Source organism: Accipiter gentilis, chromosome 34 (assembly GCF_929443795.1).
Source record: "Accipiter gentilis chromosome 34, bAccGen1.1, whole genome shotgun sequence".
In the NCBI taxonomy this organism is placed as follows: Eukaryota; Metazoa; Chordata; class Aves; order Accipitriformes; family Accipitridae; genus Astur; species Astur gentilis.
The window spans coordinates 15,064,992-15,092,591 of NC_064913.1; the positions used below are offsets into that span (position 1 = coordinate 15,064,992).

The 27,600-nt window shown below is 36.2% G+C and overlaps 1 protein-coding gene across 2 annotated transcripts in view; it reads right to left on the reverse strand.

Moving 5' to 3' along the window:
* ANKS1B (ankyrin repeat and sterile alpha motif domain containing 1B) overlaps nucleotides 1–27,600 on the reverse strand; it is a 427,589-nt gene that overhangs the window by 237,697 nt on the left and 162,292 nt on the right. For both annotated transcript variants that reach the window (XM_049792403.1, XM_049792402.1), the window contains exon 12: nucleotides 26,488–26,668. In XM_049792403.1, coding sequence (XP_049648360.1) covers nucleotides 26,488–26,668 — 181 coding nt within the window. The remainder of the gene's footprint in view (nucleotides 1–26,487; nucleotides 26,669–27,600) is intronic.

Consider the following 27,600-nt stretch of genomic DNA (forward strand, 5'->3'; position numbering starts at 1 on the left):
ACGCCTGAGATTGTTATTGTTCTGCTTCCTCTACAACTTCAAAGACTGTTAATACAATTAGGCTCCCACATATTCTTAAAATAAACTGGTGAACTAGGCAGACTTCTTAATTTCATGTATAAACACTAGGATTGATTTGAAAGCACCAGCCATAACTGAGTGCTAGATGTAGCTATCAGCCTTTGCACACCCTCTACGTGACTAAATACTAACACAAGGATATCGTGTAGAGCCTTTTCTGTAGCACTCGCAAAAGTATCAAGAGCATTTAATTGACAGCTGGGATCTTAGAGACACCAACAATTATTTTTTTAGATGTAGTTCATCTTCTCATAGCCCGCTCCAACAACACATCTGGCATAAAGGGCACCGCTCTTACAGTGGCCGCCAAGCAGTTGCTTCTAATAATCCTGTCTCCAGCTTGAAGCTTTCTATCTTCTTAGGAAAAAAATCCCTTCCTACAATTTCAGTGGGAATACTGCAAATCTGTCAGTAAGTACATCGTAAACGTTCCTCTCATAAATCTGCCATCACGTCAAATTGCCACTATGTTAATTTAAGAGTAGTTTTCAAGGTAGCAACCGCTTTTGTTTGAGAATTTGGGAATGCAAAGGTGCTTTCTTGGAAGGTATTTTTGCACATGTGACACAGACTAGCTGAATAATAAAAATGATACAACTACATTCACCAATATGAAGCCATTTTGTGTTGGAATAAAAAGGTAGTTCAGCTGCTTTTTTTTTTCACAGTAGAACATTCGAAACCTACCAAATCAACACCTGAATAAAGATTTTACATGTTTAGAAAGAAACTTGATTTTTACATATGCCAGGAATCATTTTTTCTTGAAAGAGAGCAATTATTTATTAGAGTTTTACACACTGTCAAGAATTATGTAAATCAAGAGATTAAGATATAGGTCATTTATTTCTGAAGGAAACTTTTTGAAGTATGAAGGGAGAAAAATTTAACATAATTTAAGCTTCTAGTCTTGGTATCAAACGAAGGCTGAGTCATAAAATCACTTTGAAGACAGCTGTAATGATATAAAACGTTACTGTGTACCAGCTGTTCACTGAGAGTATTCTGTTAAGAGATTGCCCCTTACAAATATAAATTTTGGTATCCAGTGGAAAAATCTGAACTACCTGAAGTAGCAATTCCCCTTCCACTAAGGGAAAATAAGGTTTTACACAACTCCTTCTAGACACAAAAGAGGATACACAGACCTTGTTTATGAAACATAGAAAATGTTTTCATTACCAAGGTCAATGGCAGTTGCCTCTTGTCTGAAAGGCTCTCTAGATGATGGAAGAAGTGTAAGAGATGAAAACTAATTTGATGAAAACAAGAATATGTACTGAAATTCTGTAAAATGTCCCTCTGCTCTAAGTATTAATACAAGTGTGCACTAGAAATAAACTCTGCAGCCATATGTACTTCAACACTGTCTTGTTTAATAGCTGCATATCTGCATACCTACAGAAAATCCATAAAAATCACTCTATTGTAACTTAAAAGGAATACCTTTGTTTGCATCAAGTTCTCTCATTAATATTTAAAATTGTAGCTGAATCATGGTAAGGGGAGGAAAAGAACAGGTGATATGAAAAGTCAGCAGAAGGGAATAAAACCAAAACTACTTAACGGGACACGGGCTGTGACCACATTGCATTCATAACAATAACCACGGTGCACTGTACGGACCAAGATAGCTTAAAAACCCCTCTACGTAGTTACAGAAATCTTGCAATATCATTGCAGTGCATAGAATAGGCTGTGAAACTGGCTCCAAATCCCAAAGCAAATTAGCCAATGCTACGCTGTATTTTAATACCAGTTCTCAAGCTAGAGCGAGTTCAAAGATGGCATAAGTGCCAGTTTTGTAGAAATATTCTCTGCAATTTAATTAAAATACTGGGGCTGCTAAGAAAGACTAAGGGAGTTAGGTTTTGCCTCAATTTGCCTACCTTGCTCAGATAACTTTAAAAATACCACCCTTCATATTTTTTAATTTAAAAATCCACAAAACCCATGTTACAAATTATTGAAAGCAACCTATTTCTCTTAATGGAAGACTGCATAACTAAAGCAAATCAGAATGCGTAAGAAAACACTGTAGTCTGAAGTAAAACTGCTATATTGTGGCTCAGGAGGTACTCCTGACCTTTTCAGTAGTTTACCAGTTGACTTTGGAAAATCAGTTTAGTATTAGTTTGCCTGAATTTCCTTTGCTGCGATAATACTAATCCTTCTAAAGGGCTTTAAGACCTGCTAATGAAAACAGCACTATATGAGAGCTAAGTATTATCAGCATCTTTTAAGATGCTTATCAGACTTCACCATAAATCCTGAATTTTTCAGAAGTCCTTTAAAAATGCTTATACCGTGCTTTTATACTTCTCTGCTAATATTTGCAGGAATCTTTTTTTAACAGGAAAGGAACTAAATATATGAGAAAACAAATTTAACTATAGAGTATACAAAGTGTCATTATATATATAGTAAACTGAAAAATTAGAGAATGTTTTATAAACCCCTTTGGGTATAATAAAGATGTGTTACTTCTAGGCATATACAATACTTCAAAAGAAAATGTGAAGTTTCATGATTATGGTTTAACTCAAATGGAATGAATTTAAAAGATTTAAATGATTAAATATTATTTTGCAAGACATGACTTTTCACACAGTATGATACAATGAATTTAAATCAGAGGCAGATCGTACCTAGTATTCTTACAACTGAGAAGACCAGTATGTCAGACAATCTACTGTTTTGTTCTGTTTAAGACAAACAGGCTCTATAGGGTCCTTGAAAGCTATGTTTTATTGGAATTGGAGCTAGCGTTCATTTTAAAGTTTATTTATTGTGCTTGCAGCAGACGCACATAGAAAAGTATGGAGAAAAATTGGATCAGGAGTCTGCAATGTTGTCATGATTGCCAAGTTCAATTCCCCAGCTTTCCTGTAGGGCCCCTTTAGGTACTGGAAGGCTGCTGTAAGGTCTCCCCGCAGCCTTCTCTTCTGCAGGCTGAACAACCCCAACTTTCTCAGCCTGTCCTCACAGGAGAGGTGCTCCAGCCCCCTGATCACCTTCGTGGCCTTCTCTGGACCTGCTCCAATAGGTCCATGTCTTTCCTACCTTGGGGTCCCCAGATCTGGATGCAGTACTGCAGGTGGGGTCTCACCAGAGTGGAGTAGAGCGGCAGAATCACCTCCCTCGACCTGCTGGTCACGCTTCTTGTGATGCAGCCCAGAATACTTTCTGGGCTGTAATCGCACATTGCTGGCTCATACTCATTTTTTCATCCACTAATACCCCCAAGTCCTTCTCTGCAGGGCTGCTCTCAATCCACGCATCGCCCAGCCTGTATTTGTGCTTGGGATTGCCCCAACCCATGTGCAGGACCTTGCACTTGGTCTTGTTGAACTTCATGAGGCTCGGACAGGCCCACCTCTCAAGCCTGGACTCTCAAGTCCAGGTCCCTCTGGATGGCATCCCTTCCCTCCAGAATGTCGACTGCACCACACAGCTTGGTGTTGCTGGCAAACTTGCTGAGGGTGCGCTCAATCCCACTGTCCGCATCGCTGACAAACATACTAAACAGCGCCAGCCCCAATACCGACCCCTGGGGAACGCCACTCGTCACTGCTCTCCATTTGGACACTGAGCTGTTGACTGCAACTCTTTGAGTATGACCATCCAGCCAGTTCCTTACCCATTGATATTGTTATACTACTACTACTATCATTAGTGTTAAAGATTATCAAACTATCTTACAAGCCCTTTCTTTACCGAGCACCATCTGTTTGTCTTTTGATTCAGGGAAAAAGGACAAATATATTAACTCCAACAGAGTGATTGCTTTTTTATTTCCAGGTCTTTGTCTTCTGGGTTTCCTGGACTCATTTTTTTTTCTTATTCCAATAGTGGCTAGAACTTCATAGAGAAGATGCTTGCGCTGTGCCAAAAGAGGTCATTTGTATTAACTACCATCCATTAACTTCAGTTCCAAGAGGAGAATGTGACACTGATGGAGGAATACTATCGTTAAAGGGTCCACAGAGGAACCCAGGACCGCGTACCACATCTAGTCCTTCATAAGAACAGGCACTGGTGCTGCAGAACATCAGTACCGAAGAGTTCAAAGGCCATCTGCAGATGTGCCATGAACGACAGATCCCAAAACAGCTCCTCAAAACAATTTAAGACATATAGTACAAAACCCAGAGCTTCTGCTGCAATGAATTGGCAGGGAGATCAAGAATACTTCAGATGTCCTTGGCTCTTTCATCCCCACAGAATTCTTTGGGGATTTGGAAATACCCAGAGGATCCTCTGATATACGTAATATCCATGACACTGTTACAATAGCTCCTGACTAATCCTTCCTTATGGTGTTAACATCTGCCACTTTTCAATATAATATTCATTATTTCAAGAGTGTCACATTCCTCACAGATAGCATGAATGACTACAAAATAATGATTTTTTGATGATTCTGTTTCTGAGAAAACATAAAATGGTGATAAACTGCCATTAACTTTGGCATGTGAAGCCTTGTGCAAAGGCTACTGAAGTAAATGAAAATATGATGCTGCCTCAGAACAAATTTCAGGACTTTATTTCTCAACATGACCATTTGCTTTAGGTTTTTTCTATGTTTTAGTGCTAATACTTTTTATCACAGTTAAAATTTGTCTTTAATAAATAGCTAGTAAATAAAATAGATTGTCAAAGTATTTTTAGAAGGAACTCATTTTTTCCTAGCAATACACAATTATAACTGCCAGAAGTCTCTGGCATTTTTTAGCAACAAATATGTAGTATTCTAACTCTTTATTTTGGAAGTCTAGTATTATATTAAGCTACATTTTTCTATTCTGTTCACACTACTAATATGTAGAGTTTAACAGGATGCAAAGCCTTCTGTTTATTTATTATATTTATTTATGTCACATTGTGAAGACACACAAGTCTTTAAAAAGCAAACCGTATAATGAAACTGTTCAGAAAGGGAATGCATACCTGCACATGGTTTAAATGCAATTTATTAAGCTTTCAAATATTGAAAACTAAATAAAGCCGTAAATCCCATTTTGTTTGGTATTTACTTTTGAGTATAGATCTTTTTTTCAATGTGGTCTGCAAGTGATTAGTCAGTGTTTTCCCCTGCAGTAAGTGTATTAATATTTCTCATTAGCAATCAGAAGCATAGAACAGATTTGTTCAGTCTGTATGTAGAAGAGGCTAATAATATGATAAAAAACTAAGAGCACTAATTTTGCTGTCAATTCTATACCCTGGCAATTACCTCTTAAATAGGCTGGACTCTTCTCATGTTAATTAGTAGTATTTCAAAAACCTTCGATTGTGGAAAGACATATTATTTTTTTCAAGAAAAAGCTATGTATTTTGACATTTTCTCTAGAAAAAGACCAGGTTTATACCTAATTACGTACATGGATAACTTCTTTCATTCGAGCTGGCCAGCTAATTTCAACTTATGTATGTGTCAGCAAAGCCACGCGTACATGGAAATGTAACATGGGTTGGTCTCCCTAAAGACTGTCTTCTCCTGATACGAAAATAGCCACAGGTCTGGGTTTTCAGTTTAGCTGTAAGTGGTTTAGAAGACACTCCACCTCCCACCCCACCCCCCCATAAAAAAGAGACAGTTTATACAAGCAAAAAGCAAACCCATCAGGTACTTTAGCAAAAGGGCTGGTTTAAAATAATAAATTGCCTTTGTACACTGTCCTTTGGTAGCAGAGACACGTTGAACAGAGACATGGCTTTTTCATACTCCCACCCAGCCTGGCTATGGAAGAAAAACTTGTAGAAATCCCCTGTCACAGTATTTTAACGTTTTGGCGACTGCAAAATGCTCTCTGTTACAGTACGGACCATTGCGGTTCATAGCTGGTGGAAGATGAGGAAAGGAAAACATGGAACCCCCAAACCCATCACCTCTCCCTCCAGGTACCAGAACTGTGCACTCAAACAAGTCAGCTAAAAGCATGAGAGTTCCTTATCTGCATCTGCAGGGAAGTTATGCTCCATTAATTTATGCTAAATTCATGGTTTATTTTCTTCACCACTAAAAGGAATAAAAAAAGGAATAAAAGTTTTCATTTTTCCTTTCACTGTATATAACCATCTTCTTAAAATACCTTCTTATTGCCTCAATTTTTACTGAAAATGAAGTAAATAAGAGCTGCTATTACAGCCCTGTGGAAAATATTCATAAAAAAAAATAAAATATAAAATTACATGACAAAAGTTGCTTCAAAAATGAATGTGAGATATCAAGTGCAGCCAGGAAAGGCAATGTTCATGTAAGACTTTCAACTTTTCTCACTGTAAAAACTCAAAACCCCGAAATCTTTTTAATAGATCATTTCTCTGTTTTTCATATTGCAGCATCTCATCTGAAGAGTACTTAATCCAATGAATACATTTAAAAACAAGTTAAGAACATAACATGGTTGTTTCTGATTTTCCAACTTTTTCAACATAACCTACCAACGAAATTTTGCTGTAGATTAAACAGAGGTAGGAGACTTACTTCAAACAATTAGATATGTTGAATCTGCAGCAAAATAAATCAGACTGATACATTTTGTTGAAGTATTGGGCCCACCATCCACTTTCTGTTTAATCCAAGAGGAGGAGCAGTTAAGCGCTTCTTTATCGAACAATAGCCAAAATGTGGAAACCACCACCGAGACTCCCCAAGATATCCTGCCCAGGAACACCGCTTCACGGAGCTACACATCTTCGGGGCAAGACTTGATCTGTATGCAGAGAACATGAAGCTCTAACAAGAGTTTGTGATTGTCTGCACACCTCTACCTTATGCGTATTCTGCTTGTGTCTCCCACCAAGTCACACCACTTCTCGTTTTTCTCCCTGACGAGAACGGAGCTAACGAAGCTTCACGTCCTCAGCTGTGCACCCTTGGTCCTCTGACCTCACCCAGTGCAACAGCTCCAGCTCCGTAGTTCCTAGGAGACCCCTCAACATGAAACAGCACAGGTTTTGTCTAGTCCAGGGGATTTTATTCACTTTACGGTTTGTAAGGCGCGATGGGCAATGCTTCCCTTACACGGGCACTCGAGACTGGGAGCTCTGCACAGCACGGACTGCCTTCGGGCTGGGGGAGAGGAAGAAAGCATCAGCCACATCCCAGTCCTGGTATTTTACTGGTTGCTTAGGCAACCCAGCTCCACTGCGATGAAACAGAACATGGAAAAAGTAATCCCACTGAATGGGAATCCACTTAATTCAGAATCAGTACCCAGTTTATGCAGTAGTACATTTTTACATAAGATCAGAAAACACTGTCTGGTTTTGATGCACATTTTACGCCAACAAATTTGGAAAAGAACGGATATCAACAACTTACATTCTTTCCAAAATGCATCGAATCATTAAGGAAGCTGAATTTTAAATTCACTGTTCAGACAAAAATACTCATTGATATTTAGCAACATCTTCATAATAAGCAAGAATTAAAATATTTTGGATTAATTTCTGTGATAACATATGCAAGATTTATGGAAGCCACTCTCTTATTAATTTCACAGGAAGTTTTATGTCAGTATGACATAATGGAGAAGCTCTTCTTGAGCTGAATTACCCAGCTGATGTCCTGAACAGCAAAGCATAGGCTTTATAAAATCACTGCAATCTAAACACTAGTAAATCAGGGTAGTCACAGAAGAGTTGTGGTACCACCTTTCATGTTGCTGATGTGTTTGTGGTGATGTCTCACCAAAAAAAATTGCAGTAATCTATACTTGCAGTATTTAAATATGCATTAGTAATGGAAAAAAAGAATATTAATTGTAGCATTCATATTACTTCCCCCATAGTATTTTAAAAGTCGTATTTGCAATAAAGCTAGCTCTAATTCTATAGCTGCATCTTAAAGCTGTATTCCTAGCTACTCTGAATTTCATCTGAACAAATGAATATCATTTGACACAGAAGGAGATGTAGTCCACGTGTGGTAAGCTAGAAGGACAATACAAGCAATTGAAGAGTTGACACGGGTCCACAGCTAAGAGCTCAGTATTTAGCATATTCAACTGAATTAGAAAAACAGCAGATGCACGGTCACTCCTTGTGTTTTAGAAAGGGAGGGGCTCCATCTAAAGACCAGAAGATCAGCGGTAAGGATGTTAGGAAAACAGTGATTAATTCCCAGCAACTATGTCCTAGAATAAGTAATTTTCAAAACATCAAACACAGAAGAATAATCTAAATCATAGCAGTGAGGCAAACAATAAAGTAGGTACTGGAGCTCCTAACAGCTCTTCTTTACATAGCTTAGTTTAAATGTAAGTTTCTAAGAATCGGCATTTAACCCAGTTTCTCAGCTACATGCTAAAAATATATACTTGATTTTTTTATATATGATTTCCACTAATAAGAAATCTGAAAATAAATGTGTCACCTACTATGCCTGCATTTCGTATTTTATGCTTAATGTAGACAGGAGCTTATGTCTCTTTAAAGATAAAACAATTCTTAGTTTACTGGTGTGTCACAGGTTAGCTTACAGTCAGACATATTCCTCTACTGTTGGATATACGCCTTTCTTGCCCTCTTTATTTGATATAAATGCTCAAGAAGTCTAGCTCCATATTTCAGCTTTTAATAGAAATGAAAATTAATACTTCTGTATTTTTTTTATTCATTTTAAAATATGGTTGCTGTGAGAACCTCATCTTTGGCTGCTTTATAAAATGAATTGAATTCATCTCTCCATTTTCCAAGTTTTCCTCCAGTATTTTACTGTCAGCTTCAACAAAACAAACCCAGAACAATCTTCTTCTTTAACCAGCACCTTCATTTCTCAATATCACAAACTGAAAGGCTTACATTACTTGCTTTCACAATGCTGTAGTATCTGAACACAGAAAGGTATGCAATAATTCTCCTTGCAAAATGCACCGAACTAAACTAATTAGAAGCACAGTCATTTGTACAACTGCTTTGATCCAACTATCACGAAACACATTTTAACTACCACTAACAGGCGGCTACCTCTGAAGACACAATGGAAACTATTCAGCAGACTACGGGCAGCATCACATATCCTTCTGCCATGGAAACTAAAGCACATACTTCCCTTGCCTAGCTTAGCATTTTAGATAGACAAACTATTGTGACCTATATGGGTGAAACTGTGATCAGCTTCTGAATGATGCATGAGCAAGGAGAGAACTAAGATCAGGCACAGCTGAAGTCTTTTTGCTCGTTTGTTTTTCATAAAACATTGAAGTTCTGGGTTGGAAATCCTGGGGAAACAGGGCATGTCTATGCAGAAGCATGAACGAGTACTTGCTTAACTCAGAAAAATCTTTCTCTGCATTGAGTTTATAGACATTTCAATTATGGAGGTGCTTCATTTTGTTTTTTCAGCGTTAGTCACATTTGACAAACAATGTGCCATTTATGATATGAATTAGTTCTGATTATTATGCTGATAATACCACATTAAATCTGTGTCTTTCTGTTCTTTAATCAAGTAAGTATTACTTGCATTGACTCACTCTGCAAAAAGCACATACCAAATGCTAGATAACAAAATGTTATGCAAAAAAAATTAAAAAAAAAATAAATTGGTAAGCCTCAATTGGGTACTTTAGACAGCAAAACAATTTAAACCATTAAGACTATTGCAATGCTAAGGAATTTGAAGAAGGGTTATGAGATTGTTATCCTAAACTGACTAGGATATTTCAAACAAAATAATGAATCCTTTGAATAAAAATATTTTTTAGAAACCAATATTTACATCAAGCGATTAGAAGAAATCTTACTTAAACTGAAGGAAATGTCTCTGTAACTAAATTAACACTGACAGTTGTTTCATAAGGGCATGATGTTTTACTGATATTTCCCTGAAGAAAGCTCAGTTTCATGATAATATAGCAAAAATAGGTCAAAACTTGAAAGATTAGGATATTGTACTACAAGTTTTTAACACAGGGAGAGATCAAAATTCAACCTGCAATTTTTGTGTTCATTTAATCTTCCCTTTAACAAATTACAGTACAATTGGCAGTGATTAGAATACATTGCAATTTTCTTTTTAAAGATGCAAAAGGAGCTTCATGAACACAGCAACATTTTGAGTATCAATTTGAATTCCTTGGAGTGAATTTTTACCATCTGGGAAATGCTTCACACTTAACTTATTTTCAGTAACTCTTTGCAAAATATCAGGGCAGCACAGTTTTCACCAGATCTTTCTTTATCACAATTCTATAATTCCAATATGCTATCTAATTATAAAAAAAATATGCAGAATCACACTTGAACCGTAATTGGGACAACTTTTGCATCTGTTTTGCTTATTCAGGCTTTGAGCTTCAAACAGCTTTAGTAAATACCTTATTGGAAAGGTACATTTCTATTGTCAACCACACTTTTCAAAAAAAGCCTTCACATTTACTGTGCATTTCTGGGTCCAGACAGAAGTTCAAAGTCACCAAAATATAATCCCATAAGAGAATATTCTATATACTTTCATTTCCCCAAAATTACACCACATGCCATTAAACAATGCAAACACCTTTCAAAATTTGGATAAGCATCTTCTATCCTATTACACTTCCTCATACACGGTATTCGAAAGCATTTAGCAATACATCCAGTTTACTCCACCCAGAAATCTGGACTCTCAGAAAAGAATGTCAGATTAATTTCCACATTTAATATATTTATTCTCAACTGTACTTTACATTTTATATCACCAAGCAAATTCAATAATGTTTTACACAGACAAAAGCTCCAATGGTGGGTCGTTAGAAGAAAATGTGTCCTCCCAACCTCAAGCCAGGAAGGCATTGTGGGATTTGCACTAAATCTGGGAAGGCTGTGAATAGAAGGGTGGCAAAATGAATGGCTTCAAAAATCCCGTTTAGTCACTGGTGAAACCCTTTTGGTATCCTGGACAGCTCTAGAACCGTCTCCAGCGTGATCCAGAGATCCTACCCTTAGTGATAACATGCCCTGCCTTCACTTTATTTGAAATCTTCTTATAATCTGTACGAGCATAGGAAGACATAATTGACCCTCAATGCATCAGCAATAAGGATGATGATGTAACGATGTCATAATATTTCTGAATCCAGCGTTATGCAAACAATTGCTAGGAAAATGTCCTGAAAACCAGATAGTAGTAATGTCACTATAGCTGTAATGGTCTCAACTACATGTCTCTTTCAAATACAACATAATTCTACATTTTCTATTTATAGACTGCTCTGAATCTACGCAGGGCCAGACTGTGTACTGCTCAGGATCTTCTGCGTATGTGTGAAAGCCTGCCATAACACCTTACACCAGCTAGCAAGGCAGCTGTTCGAGAACAGCAGACAGCAGCTCTCCCTGAACTCTTTTCGTGCTAGGGACGGAAGAGATGAACCAACCGTCTTTTCTTTTGGCACGTTTTACATTAAATATCTGAGAATACCAGGCAAGGAGGTAACAAGCTCAAATTATTTTGCACGAACTTGCACTCTTAAGAAAAGGTCAAAAATACTGGAAATGGAACAAATTTTTCTAACACCCCCATGCTTTTCTAATAAACACCTATCCAGCAGGATTCAGGTAAACTTCTTCATTGGCATAATGTGCCGTGGACAACAGACCCTCCTCCTTCTCCTCCTTCCCAGAGCAGACTGTGCCCAACTGAGACAGATCATCTCTGATGCGCCTCCGGCAGAAGAGCTTGCGACTGTGTGCCACAACTTACCCCATAATGTTTTCTGAACCTTAGGCGCTCAACTTAAAATTAGGAGTTTCATATTATTCTATTTTTAAAAATGATATTTTTCCTGAGCAGAGATTGACTCCACATCTGAGGAAGCCACAGAGGATGAGTTATTTCATCTATGGGCAGAAATAATTTTGCTTCTGGCATATACTTCAAAGCAATTTTTAGAATCTGAAACAGAAATAAGTGACGAACTGTGCTAAAATGTCCCAAATTGATCTCTAGCCTTAGAAAAACAGGAAGCATGCAGATTTAAATGTTTTTTTAGAGCACAGAACAATCCCAAGTCTTGTCAGTTAAGTGTGCCAGTCCAATTCAAATCTGTTTTAAATCACTGTTCAGACCCATCATGCACATGTTCCACTTTAGAATTATGGATTTAGTTCAGAATGATATCCCACTGGTTTTGAACTAATGTATTTGCCTCCAGTGTTTTTAGAAAGAAAAAGCTCTTCCACACTAGTAATTTTTAATGTGTTGGAGTCTGATTCTATCTGAAATCCACTAAACTCAGTATGAATATTTCCACTAATACCAATAAGCTTTGGATCAGGCCCCTACAGAATTTTAACTGGTACTCAGCATTCTAAACACATTTCTTACTGAATTGCATATGTTGTCAGTATCAAATATTCTATGACATCTTCTGAAGATAGTCATAACCATAGATATCTTACCAAATATTTTATTTTGCAAAATATATTCGCACATTTGGGTCTATGCAGTGACTTCAAAGAATAATCTAGAATATGTAACTACAGCATGTAATTAAAATTCCTTTATAAAAGGCTATTTTATTTTTCAGGTTATGAATGAACGAGTGGTGGTAACACGCAGCACAATTTGCTATATCCATTAAAAAACAGTGGCAATTTATTTTGTCTGCCTTGTAAGATTATGTAACTGCCTTTATTTGATTTTACAGGAAAGGATGATTTAGGACTTCTTCACATAATTTTCTGCTCTTTTTGGTGGAAAACGTTGATTCATCTAACACAAGATTCATGAGATGTAGTTGTTGGTTTCCATAATGCTTTCCTGACATAAGATTTCTCAGCCCCAGAAAAGAATGTATGGGTGAAACTAGAGAACGTATAAACGAACAAGACCAGGAGTTTGAGGTATCCATTGGTGATGTGGAAAACAGAGGTTTAAATCCCTGCTCAGCCCATGTACTTGAAAGAAGGATTTTATAGTGTAAATAAGTATCCTAACCACCAAGCTGCTGACTATTTGCTTTCGCTTTCTCGTCTCTTTTTGACCTATCTCATTTTTCTTGTTCTCTTTCTCACACAGTTTCGACAGGTGTCAGTATTCCTAAGTCAGAATAAAAAAATACTTTGAAATTTTTCATCAGATATTAGTATAATCATATCATTGACATTTACTTAAGAGAACCACTGGACCTAAAGCTGTATCTTTAATTTATTTCAAGCTTAGCTCTCAAGTTTCCAGGAAATAAATGAATGCCAAGAAATACATTTCTATTAGATGAAAAAATATTTGCTCAGAAACATAAAAATACCTTTTTTTTCCCTGTATCACCAGTGTTGTTACCCTTGGGTTATCAGATTCAGGACTAAAATGACCAATAGGTGTGAAATACAGTTAATGTCCTTTTACTACTTTGCATATTTATTTCCTAATGCTATTTCAATGACGGTACTTAGTAATTAATTCTTTAAGGTTAATTTGCTTACAGATAGGATGCTAATCATACAAGATCTGTTGTCTGTGGTGTTGAGGCAGAACTTAATTATACACAGACTGATAGGTGGGGTTTTCCTTTGGTTGAAATTATTGTAGCTCGGTATCAGTACATGACTATGGTGTTTAGTACCGTGAGTGGTCTTACTGGTTGTGACGCAAAAGAACAGAGCGGAAGGGAAGTGCATATCCAATAACCAAGCTTGGTTTGTAAGTCCTTAGAAGAGTGTGTATAACTCCCATAAAAGGAAATAAAGCTCCCGTAAGGAAAACACAACATAGTATCTAATTATAAAGAGAAGTTCAAGACATAATATGTGGTCATTTAAATCCTCCAAAGGTGAAGAAAGGAAACAACTTTATGATACTTTCTAAAGTAATTGTGCTGATTATTTAGGTAGCTGATTTAAGTATTTAAAGCAACTCAATATCAGCCATGGAGTAATAAGAGGCAGAGTAGCCTAGACCAAAATACATGACATTATTAAACTCAGAGAGAAGTCATCTAAAAAACTAAAATATGGATTAAAAGCATATACTTCACTATGATTCCAGGTAAGCACCATCATGAGATATTTTGCTTTGATATTATTGTATGTACTACATTTTGTGAGAATGGTTTGCTTTCACTGCTGGAGAAAAAATACTTCCCCATGGCTACTGTTGCTATAGGTGACGTTTCAATTGCTGCTATACTGTAGAAGAATGTTTCCGAGAGAAAGAATATATCAGTTAAGAATTTTCTGAAATCCTGAAATAATCATGTCTGATTATTTCCTGAAATATTCATAAGTCTGATTATGACACTTGATTGGAACTTGAAAAAGTTCTGTTCCAAAATTTTTATTCAAAATTAAGCAAGACACTTAGTACTTCAGTGCTGCTCACCTTATCTTTAATTGAGATTAGTGATATTCCCATTTCTTCGTCTTTTCTGAGGTATAGATACATGATAACGGGCAACATGTCACTTGAGCATCAATGCTCTTATAGAACTGGCCACGCGTATACTCTTAGCATTCCTACGCGGATGGTAAGGAACAGGATACTCGGTATCTGTTCCGCTGTGAAGTAGACAAATTCAACACTTGCTCTAGAGTAAAAGCATGAAGATGCAACAGATCAGGTGAGGACCAGCTGCTTGTTAAACCACCAAAATGTAGCTGCCTGCCTAAATTCTCCGAGTACTTCCGAGTACGTGATATACTGTCCAAGGAGAACTTGCCCTGACAACACGTAGACACAGCACGTAGGAAGATACGGGCTCTCAGTTCCACTGGCTTTTAACAACATCATCGGGGGCGGGGGGGGGGGGGGGGTGTGCCTATAGGAATTATCAGACTATGGTAAGCTCTGAAGGGGAGTACGTCACTCAGAAAGGGAAAGCAAAGATGGACAGACCATAGCATTTTACAATATGGAAAAAAAAAAAAAATTGGATAAATATTTATTATTCTGTGCTCATAATATTGAACTACATCCTAGGCTACAAAAGAGCTTGGGGTAGTATAGTCCATGCAGTTCATGTTGCTCAAGAGGAATACTGTATGTTTTTACCTTTGTGAAAAGTGCCTGGGAATACAGGAAAAAACAGTCTTCCCTGTTCTCTGAACCTGTATTTTTAGCAGTATTTTTCTTTTTTTATGGTTTTACCTGATTTATTTCTGTTTTGGTGTCACCTATCCCTTGCCTATGAAGATGGCATAGGATACCTTCCACAGTAGGAGGGAGAGGGGGGCAATTACAAGTGTCATCTCACTTTTTCAGAGAGATTCAAGTGAGCTAGCAAGCAGGTGGGGTTATTCTAGTTGCTTGAATAAACAGAAAATTATTCAAAGAACTGAATATTTATGGGTTTAACAATCAGCTTTCCTGGAATTCATCTAAGAAAAGCAAAACAATAAACTTGGTTTTACAAAACCTGTATCTCATAGTAAGGCTTTCTGATATCTGACATGGTAAAAGGGCCAATTGGAACTTTTTCTATAGCTGAAATAGTCAGAATCTCTCCTTTCTCACTCTTTTCATTCTTCTGATTCTTTTGTGATTAATAGGAGCTGGTTTATACTGAAGGCTTACAGGTGCATCTATGTTAGTATTTTAGTTTGGATGTGAAATCTCCTGACAGCTCCCATTTATTGTGTTTTGGTTCACATCCTGGAGCAATCTCAGAGTCCATAATCTGTATTCCTTCTGGCTGAAATTAATGGGAAGATGGGCTTCAATGCGAGCACTATACTGTTGTTGACTTTTTTTGTAGAAAATACACATGATTTGTTCTTCCCTGATTTTTAAGGTGCCACTAAACATTCTAAGACAATACTTTAAAATCCAGCAAGTGTATGATATACAGGATTCATTTGAAGGATACCTGGTTTTTCCTTTTGCCTCAGTAATAACAATATTAAACTGCCTCTTAGAGGACTGTTGCATATGTAAATGTAGCTTTTTCTTAGTTTAAACCCATTTATCAGAAACAAAAGTCCCCAGCAATGAACCCACTCTCCTGCTATGGGAAACACCAAAACTAGTAACATAAAAGTAAATTAACTCAATTAATATTGAATTACTTCTATTGAAATATTGAATTATTATTGAATTATAGTATTGGTTTCTAGTATTCTATGGAATCCAGTGAACATTAAACCTGAATAAACCTACATCTAACTTTCTCCTGATTATAGTTCATGCAAGCTAAGCATAACAAGACAGCTCTCAAGCATGAATATATATATATATGTCTGATACCTTGATAGCGTAATAAATTAAAAGCTGCTAGGGGAGCATTATATTTGAAGAAAAACTTAAATTTAAATTTAAAAAAGCAAGCATAGTGGGCCCTAGAGAATTCAAATAAGTTTAAATTCAACTAAACTAGATTTTAAACAAAGTGGTACTAAAAATGCTATGAGGAACTTACTTTTTGGATGTGCTTAGATTTTCACATACAGTTTGAGGTTTTGCATGGATATTCTTTCTTGACAAGTAAGCATTTCGCAAATTATTGTGCAAGGACATACTTCTCTACAGCCACTTAAAAACTGACTGATACCAGAAGCACGGGTCTTATTATCAAAGCTACAAGCTACCCAATACGTTAAAAAAGAGACTGTAGATAGCATTACAAATTATTGATCATCAGAAGTGTGACTCAAACTCCTTGGTAAGATTATGTAGAAGTCTACATCTGATTCTTTTCTGATGTCCTGGTCAAACCACGACATCTGATGACACAAGATGTGTGTTGCCTCTACTGTTGCCAACATGGATTCTGGAGAGAGAGGATTATCGAGAATCCTGACATTCCTATGAGGTATGTCTGGAGACATCAATTCTTAAAAAAAAAAATCCTTAGGAGATGAGTAATATTATTCCTTGTGAGCTGTAGAAGATCAACCCAGAGTCCTTTCTTAACATGGTACTTCAGCATGAGTTGAGTACTAAGAAATAACATACACAAATAACGCCACTACAGAGTAAGGCTTCAATACTTTCATTCTTGTAAAGGTACAAACAGTAAATAGCCACTAATGAGCTCTACAAAACATCAAAAAAAGTGGGAATAAGACTTTTCTTTCAAATGATTTAACAAAGGGCTTCTCTTGATATAAGAAAAAATATCCGTAACTAGGAAAAAAAAAAGCCACGATCCCAAAGAAAATTATTCTATGTCTCAGGAATTAAGAAGCTGAGTTCTATGAACAGTGCGGCTGAAATGCAGAAAATTGGCATCAGCTGGTGTCACAATCTGCTGTGTGCAAGTCACACAAATGAAAGCTCTAGAACATAAACAATGGACCCACTTTTCAACCTTCTGAATTTGTAAATGATGGGAAACAAAACGTGCAACCCCCTCATGGGGATTGGATATTTAGCCAAGTATGGAACTCCTTGCAATAATATCTTGTGGGTGCAAAAGTTTTACAAGGGTTTGATGAAGAACGGATAAATCCACAGAACAAAAATCTGCTAAAGTTATGTAATACACGGGAAACATCCAGGAGGACCTTGGGCTGCAAAGAGTTGAAGGCTATAACGACATTCTGAAGTAGTGTTGGTATGCATTTTTTTTTTGCAATTACATAATTCCCAAAGGCATTCATATTTTGTCATTGTCAAAGATGATACAGGGTAGATAAAACTATACTCTTACTCAGGCCAACCTTTCTAATGCTTTTTATTTTCTGTCCTTCTGTCTTGTTAAACTCATGAGAATTTATTCACTTGGGCCTCTGACAGTTCTGACATATTTTCAGAGTACAGCTTTGTATCTTCCCTAGACTTGGCCATCTGCCCCTATCTTCTTCATCTGAATAAGTCCAAACTCTCAGTGAATCCTCTGCATACCTCTAAGAAGATAGTATCTCTCACTATGTAACAATTAAAAATGGAGAAAACCCACTCCTTTCAACGTATACAACTTTACAGTTAGAGTTACGTTACAACTAGTAATACAAAATGAACACTCATATACAGAACTTGTATGACCAAGTCCAAAATTAGGTATGATATATAGTGTTTCTATAGATTTTCAAAGAAACCTTTGACAGTTTCAATTTATATTATTTATTATATCCTGAATTTGTGCAATTATTTATTTCTACCAAAGCGTAGAAATGCTCCTGAGAACAAGGATTATTTTTAAATCTTTTCAAACTTGCCAGTATCTTTTTGAATTCTTATCTAATTAAAAACTATCAAACTAGCTACTGTATGGAAGTTATTCACTAACAGGAAAAAACAGATGTAAATATTTCATCTTGGTTTATAGTAAGATCTATTCAGTCATTCATGAAAGTGTTTCAGATTTATTGACTAGTTCCTGCTAAAAAACTAGTTTTGAGGCTAGAATCCAAAAACTCATGGTGTCATCCCCATTTTAGACAAAATAATGGTGGCTATTCCAGAATAAGGGAGATCTGGATTCACTTTTCTCCTTTCACTAAATAGCATCAAACTTTCATTTTCTGCAATACTACCAACTGCAACGTATGCTGGTACGTGTTTCTTTTACATTGTTCAACTAAAGCTGGTAATAAAATACCTAGTTAATTAGCTAATGAGTAAGACTGACTGCCCTAGTTGTTGGATATTCACCAAAGTTATAGAAGGTTTGTTTTCCCACCCATATTTTTTCTACAGAGCACAACATAAAAAGAGAGGTTTATTACAGCAAATGCTAGTAGCATTGCAATTGGCTAACAAGGAACAGCAAATAGAAAAAGATGAGTTGAGTTACATGAACAGAAAGTAAGAAAGAGGAATGAAAACTGTCTTTTGTTTCAGAATGGTCTTAGGAGAAAAGAAAACAAAAATTCTTTGTTACTGGTTGGTATGCAATACAGAGAGATTTTGTTTAATTTTTTTTTTAACTGGAGCTCACTTACTATGCTCAGAAGACTAAAAGTTCTTTAAGAAAACAGGCACTTTTTTGCCATTTCCTTCAGTTCTAATCATCTAACATAGGGCTCAAAAATACAGCAGGTGAGCAGAAAGCTTCTAAAAGATACAAACATTCTGCTAAGGAGAAGAAGCAGAAAAGCTATTAAATATGAATAAGAGGACATGATAACAAGAAAAGAAAAATAGATTGAAATGTAAGATAGAATACTTTAAATAATGCTACAAACAGTTTAAATACATCCACAGAGTGAAAGAAAATTGTACCACAAACAGTACAGTGAGGAACTGAAGACTGAAACATCCTTGTGCTCTTTTCTCCTAGCCCTCATCTTGCAATGGCAATTCTTCTGACTGATGAAGCTTTCGTGAGCATCCCTCCAGAGCTTGGTCAATCTTATTTACAAAATGTCCAAAGGAAAGATAAGGGAAAAATATAAGGCGTGCTGATAGCGTAAAGACTAGAATGATCTGTCTCTGCAAATGGTTCCACTACAAGTTAAGGAGTTATTTTGCTTCCAGCTTAGTAAAAAAACCCCAAAACAGCAAAGCACAGAGTTGACTAAGATGACAATCAGATAAATAGGAGTATTGCCTATAGTTATTGTGCTTCTAGAAATGGCTAAGAATTGTAAATGAAACATTACAGAAAATACTTTTTCTCTTGACCTTACATGTCAGGATAGTTATTATAACTGGACAAATTCACATCAGATACATATAATCAAAATTGTAATTGTATTGCTTCTAACAATTGCACTCATAACCTGTTCCTCCAAAGAAGCTCTTTAAAACCTGATGTTCCTTCAGGAAAACATTTTTTGATATGATGAAGCACTGTTATGTCTGTCATCTCCCACAGCAGAGGACGTGCAACTAAATGAAGTGTAGTAGATTTTAATAGCACAAATAGACATGTACACAAACATGCAGACATTCCTTTATGTTTACTTTAGGGGCAAAAAAAGAGTCAAAGAAATAGCTAATACCTGAAGCAGATTGTAGTGTAACGTGTAGTGTTCCTAAGAATCCTGAGGGAAATCTTCCCCAATTTTAGGACAGTCTCTAAGCAGTTCTCATCTCCAGCATCATCATAGCATTGCTCTATTCCTTACCTCCCTGCTTGCCAGATTAGGGCTTAAGAATTTAGGCTTTCAAAATTAGTAAGTGCATTTTACATATTACATGGGATTTCCCCCCTCCCCCCCGGCCCGTATTGTCAACAATTGCTAATTGCCTTTATTCATAATAAGCAAATAATGTGGGGGGGAAAGAGCAAATCCTCTGAAGAATAGCCATCTGAATAAAAGATAGGCACGCACATTGCTCAACCACATGTGGTCAGATGATTCAGAATTTAATTTGAAAAGAGATTAGCTGTTCATGTCATTTCTTGGTTTATTAACATATCCAATGCTATATCTGACAACAGGGCTTAGAGACCCATCTGCAGTTTTAGTCCTCCAATACGCCTGCTTCAATTTTTTTTTTTTATTTTCATGGTAATTTACTATGGATTTAGCAATTGGAATATCCACATAGTTAGTGACATGTGAGACAGTATGGTCGGAGAGCAGGTTCACACTAACACCTTCTAAGTGGTTTTAGTCCAGATAATTCATTTAAGCCTGTGAAAAGACTGAAAGATAACACTGTACAGGCATTACTGAAGAGCTAGGTAACTATCATGAAGTTTAAGTTGGAAAAATATATCTCCAACAAGATTATTTTTAAGTTCAGGTGGCATGGGATTTAGGGGCTTATTGTATCTAATGTTTCATGAAAGCACTAGTACAGAAGATCAGTTTCTTGCAAAAAGATATATTGTTTTTGAATGGGACGACAGAACTCAGTTTCAGCTACAGCTTTCCAAGCATCGCCTCACTGGAGCTTTCTGCTCTCAGATCCTTGTACATTACATCCTGCACGTTGACATATTTGTAACAGTGAGTTACAATTACAATGAGCTTCATGAAGTAGGTTGTTTTGAAACTGGAAGGTGTAAAGACGGTAATAATTAACAAATAGGAGTTCATAATATTAATTAACCCTACCCTACAGTCTGTTCCTGTGGGACAGACTGTATCTTTGCCTTGGCCAACTGTGCAAAGACTGGAATTAGAAGCAGCAAAAAGAAGGGCAACATAAGGAGACCTTACATGCTACATCTGCTGGACAACTTAATTAGAACAAAAAAGAAATTGTTTGAGACAGTACCGAGTATGATCCCCAGTAGCAGTTCCTGGAATAGCTCTACTATGTCTTACTAATTGCACTCAGTTGAACTTGGCTATAAACTGAAGGGAAAAAAGAGGTAATCTTCGCAGAAGAAAAGGCCGAAATTAACCTGCTTTGAAGAATGCCTTGGCACATTTTGTTGTACTGTAATCAAGAAGATGATGAAGAAAATTAAAAACCAGGGGAAAAAGGGCTTCAATTTGACCTTCTCAGGCATTTCATCTGGAAAAGAGTTCCCAAGCAATGATACGTTGGTACAGGCTTGTAATCCCATTTTTTTCAGATGTTCCCTCACTGGAGGTGCAGATGTCCATATACAGGAAATGGGAATGCTTTATTTACCAGCATTTGTTGCTTATGCTTATTTCATTACATGCCAATATTTTGCCCTTTCTCTGTCACTGGAAAACTATGTGTTCTTCTGGTAATTAGTAAGGTATTGTTAACAGAAAGCGTACCATGAACTGGCATCCAGCACACCTAAAAATACCCTCTAGCGGTAAAAGGTATTTTCTTTTTTCTTTGTATACCTTTCATTTTGCATTTCACTTCTAGTAATTCCAAAAATTCATAATTGAAGAAACAAGGCTTAAAGAGTCTACATAGACATCACACTTTGATCTTTTAATATCAGATCTTAATAAATGAGATATTTGAAGACGAAAGTCATGTTGACAAAAACGTGACCTACTTCAAATAGCAGCTTTGCTAATGTCATGTAAAGGAACATTTCTGCAGCAGAATAAATTTTGACTGTGTCTAGGAATGCCACATAGCCAGGAATTTTAGACCAGACCTCTGAACCAAGTTTCTAATATTTTCTAACAGCCACAGTAATATGCCGAATGTCTTGATTCTCTCAAAAGAGAAAGATAAAAGTGCAAGCTTATCTTTAAGTGTAGGGCTGCTTTGTGCTTCAGAAAAATTGGGCTTGTGAGACAAAACAAGTTGATCAGATACTTACTTTAAAGAAAGATCGGAAGATGCTTCAGAAACCTAAGGTGTGACTCAAATATTGCTTTTTCAGTGTAGAAGAGAAAAAATTATAGTCCACATACTAAAGACTGAGTTCTTGAATTGTACATCTGGGTTGTTCTAAGGAACAACATGGCCTTCTTAGATGAATGAAATAACATTACTCATAGTCAGAAAACAAGACATGTAAAAAGAGTAGGAGCTACATTAAGGTCCTACAGTGGAGACAGACTTTGTAACTAAGATATAAACTCAGTAAATACCTTTAGGTACCACAACAAGATGAGAGAAAAACTGTATGCTCTTTTACAATGAACAGTACATGGAATTTTTTGAAAATTTAAAGATCTTCATGGACTATTGCCATGATATTACCTACAGACAACTGCTGACATTTTTGCTGCATACATGCATCTGAGTACAGATCTATTTTCTGATCTGAAACAGAACAAGCATATCTGCAGAACTGTCTTTTTAATTTCACAGCCCAATTATACTTAGTACGAGAAGACATAATGAAGTTAATATTTGTTAGAGAAAGATCCATTATTCTGACTGATCAAGCAGAAATGAAAAATAAAATAATCCAGAGCGACAATTTCAAATGCAAGTGTTGATTATGCCAAGCTGACGTTACCAAGATGGCCACAATTTTGCCACCTTCAATCTTCAAGATTTACAGTTTCAAAAGAACTTCAGGGATGTATATAACAAGGTACAGAGCTATGATATTAGAGAGGCGTCTCCCTGAAAGCCCAGAGTGCCCTCTCCTGGAGTGAATGGTCTTGCACACCCAGTGGACTTTGTTCACCGTCAAAGTTACATGAGGAACGTCTCACAAACAAAACCATTGCGTGATTATCAGGTCTTTCATTTTTCATTTGGGTCATCACACAAAGCCCCTACTGAACACGTATTCAGATGATCAAGAGGATGACTAGCATCTTGCCATGACAGTTACATACAGGAATGACTTCCTCGTGCAACGGAGTGGACCCACTGTTAGTATAGAAAGTTTAATGGCAGTAGCTGACGTTATTTGGATCCACTGACCTCCAACGTGAGGTGAAATGCCATGCTACAGAAGTATGATCATTCACTCCGAATTCCAGAACACTTCTGTGAAGTCAATGTTGTTGCCGCAAATAAAGCTGTGAAAATAGGCTGCACCAAAACTGCGTTCACAGTCTGCCCTACGTGTACTGGAGGGAGAGGAGAATTTCCATCAACTTGTTGCAGGTTCTTCTACCGGTTAAAGTTCAAAACAAATAACAGAATCTTTATCCTTGCATTTTAGTTGCAGGCAACCTGATGTTAAGGTATTTTCTGCCATCCATGCAGGCAACATACATGGTTTTGTTTATAGCACAAGGCCATCTGATCCCAAAGCTGAAGCACATACTTACCATTACATGTGGACTGTTCTCCAGCTAATTAATCAGAAAATGTTGTCATATGCTGTCAGATGGATAATATAGTGCTGTGGTAGAGTTCAGTGGTTTTCTACTTGATGGAAATACACTTCTTGAAAATCAGGATCCCTGTTTCAAATCAGGGGATGTAGGGAATTAGCAAACACCAAGAGTAAAAACTACGATCCCCAAATACAAAAAGGAATTTTCTCTAATCCACCAAAAGTTACAAGAGATTGATTCTTCTTTGGTAGCAGACTATTGACGTAGAGGTAAAATGATGAAGATTTTAGAATTAGAATTATTTTGTTGTATCCACCTTCCACTCTGATCTGAATGATAATGAATCATTGCAAGTTTCCTGAAGAAAACATAAAAGCACTGAAATTGCGTAGGGAAATACTAATGCCTTATTTAGATGGCAGTTCCTGATTTAGAAATCCTTTAAAAAGCATTTTGATTGTTTCAAAGAAGGCAACAGAAAACTACTAGCTGCAGTTACTATGAAAGTGGGTTCCTTCTGCCTACTGTTTCTTTCTGGTCAGCCAGAAGACCCTTGACCTCAATAAGCATGATAAATAATTTGTTGCTTTTTACTGATGATGCTTTTTTTTAAAAAAAAAAAGACACATAAATGCCCAAGAATTTAAGATAGAAGGAAACACTGAAATGCACACAAATCCTCAATTATTATTGAACTAAACCTTCTTTTAAGGTATAGATCTTCCATGAGTTTTCAGAACAAGTTGGCAATTCAGAGGATTATAATCAAGACATACGATGAATTGTAATTGTCACTATAGATCTGGAAAAGGAACAAGGAACTTTTCAGTGAATCAACAGCTAGCTAAAGTAGAGAAAAAGCCGTAGCAGAACACTGCTTCTGCTACTCCTTGCTGACTATTTGTATTCAAGGTTCTGCTTCTAACAATCTAGGTAAGACACAAGCTTCAGAGACTTCCAAGAGAGACAATTCTGATCTGTTCTTTCTGGATTTTGCTGTTCTCTTTACACATTAGTACTCCCTGTCTCTTGTAGAATTACAGTGCATCATCTATCATTAAGGAGTTGAAAGGATCTTAATGAATAAAATCAAATGTCATTTTTTTCATTCAGACTAAGATTGTGTCTAATCTGTGATCCTATATATTACTTAAATAATTCTAGGATAGAAACCATGGGGGGGGTGCACTTTTACTATAATTATTTCATTTACTGATGATAAATTAATGATTTACTTATGGTAAACTGTACTCTTGAAAAACCTGTAAAAGATGCCCAGAACTTCAGAACCAGTCATTTTGCCTTTGTTATTTTTTCTTAGCTTTCTAGGCAGAGACAAGAGGAAATTCAGCTTCCACTCAATCCATAAATCAAATCATCCACAAATTAGAAATGTACAGTTCTAATAAGCATGAGATTATAGTTCCAATTTCAGACTAAATGAAATGCAATGATTAAAAGTTACTGAGTGCAGTCCATTGTAAATTTAACCAAAGAAGATAAAAGTAAAGGAAATCCACATATTATGAAGAACTTAACGGGAAATCTGCAACAGCGGAAATCTGGAGAAGTTCCTTATCTAGCTCCAGTGAATGTTCTTTCTATTTTCTTATTTTTGCTTTTAAACATCAAGACGTATTTAGTATCATTAAACTACCCAGAATAAAATTGTAATCACTGAAGAGAATTTACAATAGAAAAAACAAGAAAAACAAAAATCACCCAAAAGGCTAAAGAATCAAATGACCCCAGACCTAGGAATAAAAGATACCATTCAAATTAATTATTTCAGTTAGGCTTGAAAAGATTTGCTATATCCATGAATATAAGCACATGCTTTTAGTTTCAAAGATAATGACACAGCCAGTCCAAGAAAAACAATATGAATAATTTCTGATAATTTTAACTTCCCTCATTATAACAGATAAGATTTCTCACTCTTAACTTGTTTCATGACAGTTCTTTAACAATATAGTTTTGCTTTGATCTAACTATGAAATTAATTAATTTTTTATCATTTAAAAGCAACAGTTTTCAGAATTTTCAAACCCTACCAACCCAAAATATAGTGGATTCATCTCATTTGAAGACCTCGGCTACAGAAGCCAATTGATAAGTTTCTACTGAATTTCAACATTTGCATTATTTTTTATAGTAATCTACTTCTATTTATACCTTAAATACAGTATCCATTTAAAAGAAACAACTCCATCTGCAGATCACATAAAATAGCTATCAAAGACATTTGTTTCAATGTATCAGCTTTCCCAAATACTATACTATTCTGCTACAAGTTTAGCCTAGATAAAGCAACTCCCATATGAAATTTGAAAGGACAGAAGTAACTAAATGCATGGTTTACTGACAGTTTCCTGGTCCTGAAGTTTTGATCTATGAAGAAGAAAATATTTTAATCTTTCTTAAAGCATTTTCATTATGTAAACCTCTATATACAGATAAAAGCTTCACAGTTACAAACACACTATCACTCTAAAGTTTTGCTTTAATGAATCCCATTACTACTGCAGAAACCATGTCAGGTTACTTAGAAATCTCCCCGTCCTCATCTTTGCTGATGGTTACATAATCATTTCTAATAACATTCTTCCATTTAAAAAATCAGTAGAGTACACTGACCACACAATGATGAAAGTAAAAGTGTACCTGAATCATCATAATTTAAAAAACTACAATACCTAAATTCTAGGCATTTCTGTAAAACAAAGTTTGGTTTATTCAAAATAGAACATTCACGAAAAAGTATATTTTAATAATATTGGTCATGAAATATAAGAATCCTTTGTTGAGCAGCAGAAAAAAATAGGAATTATTTTGTGTATTTATGATAAATGTATTTCACTACCAAAGACAACAGCAATTCCAGCTTAAACCCGCAGACCTATAGTTTTATAAAGCTTTGTTGATAGGCAAAGTAAGCTTTTTTTTTTTCTATACCTGGAAGTTCTCTCTCTTCAACACTGTATTCCAGAGATCCAAAGGAATAATTAGCTGGACTGATTGCAGGAGTAGAAACAAAACTTGTACAGCCAATGGTTGAGTTGATGTCAAAATAATTGTGGCTGTGTTTCATTCGGTGAAATTCCAGAGAAGATACTATTGAAGTGCGCTGCTTGGGCTACAAGAAAAATAAGTTTGGAGTGAAAAATACAGACTTTTTTATTGTTTTCATTACTTGACATTTAATAAATTTACCTATGGTTTCTCTCTTTTTACTGTTTTTATTTGGCTCAAAGGTTGTACTGGTAAAAATCATTTCATGTGACAAGCTGTGGTGTGTAGAGATAATTTCCTTCCAAAATTTGGATTAATCTTCATTAGAAAAAATGCATGTCTTCATTCTAATCAATTTAATTCAAAATAAAATAGGGCTTTACAGCCTTGCATATAATAATTGCAATCATCTTTTGATAAGAAAGGGAGCTCTTCACCAGCTGCATTGCTGGGTACATCTTGCAAAACAATTAGACCGCTGATGCCTGTATAATGAAATTTACAAAATAATACCAAGCACTCATCACTCGAAAGCAACCCTCTGCTGTTTATTCAATTTATGAAGGGCTGCTTTAAATATTCAAAGACTGAAATGTCTAAAAGCTTAGGGGAAAACTGTCAGCTTAAAAAACCATACATGAAAATCAAACTATCTTCATGAGTTTTCAAGGAATAGTGGTTTGTACCAAACATTTACTTTTGAAGTGAAACTCTCCATTGCCTCCACTTAATGGCTGTGCTTTGGATTGCAGAGCAGCTTCAGAGCATGAGAAACTCATTCCTTTTGGCTGGACCTACACCATAAGGTACGTTACAGGATTGTACAAAACGTGCTCCAACTCCTTATGGCCTTTTGACCGTGGGACCACGCTAAAGCTAGCCCAAAGAAAAACCAATGAAATCCATATAGTGTGATCGTCAAGGCAGCAACAACTTTTTCACTACACACATCTGTTCCCATTGCACCGCACTACTTATCAACGCAGACGTAACCTTAGTGCTCCATGTCACGGACTATAAGCCACAGACCACTGATGGTTTGCGCTGTCCTGCTAA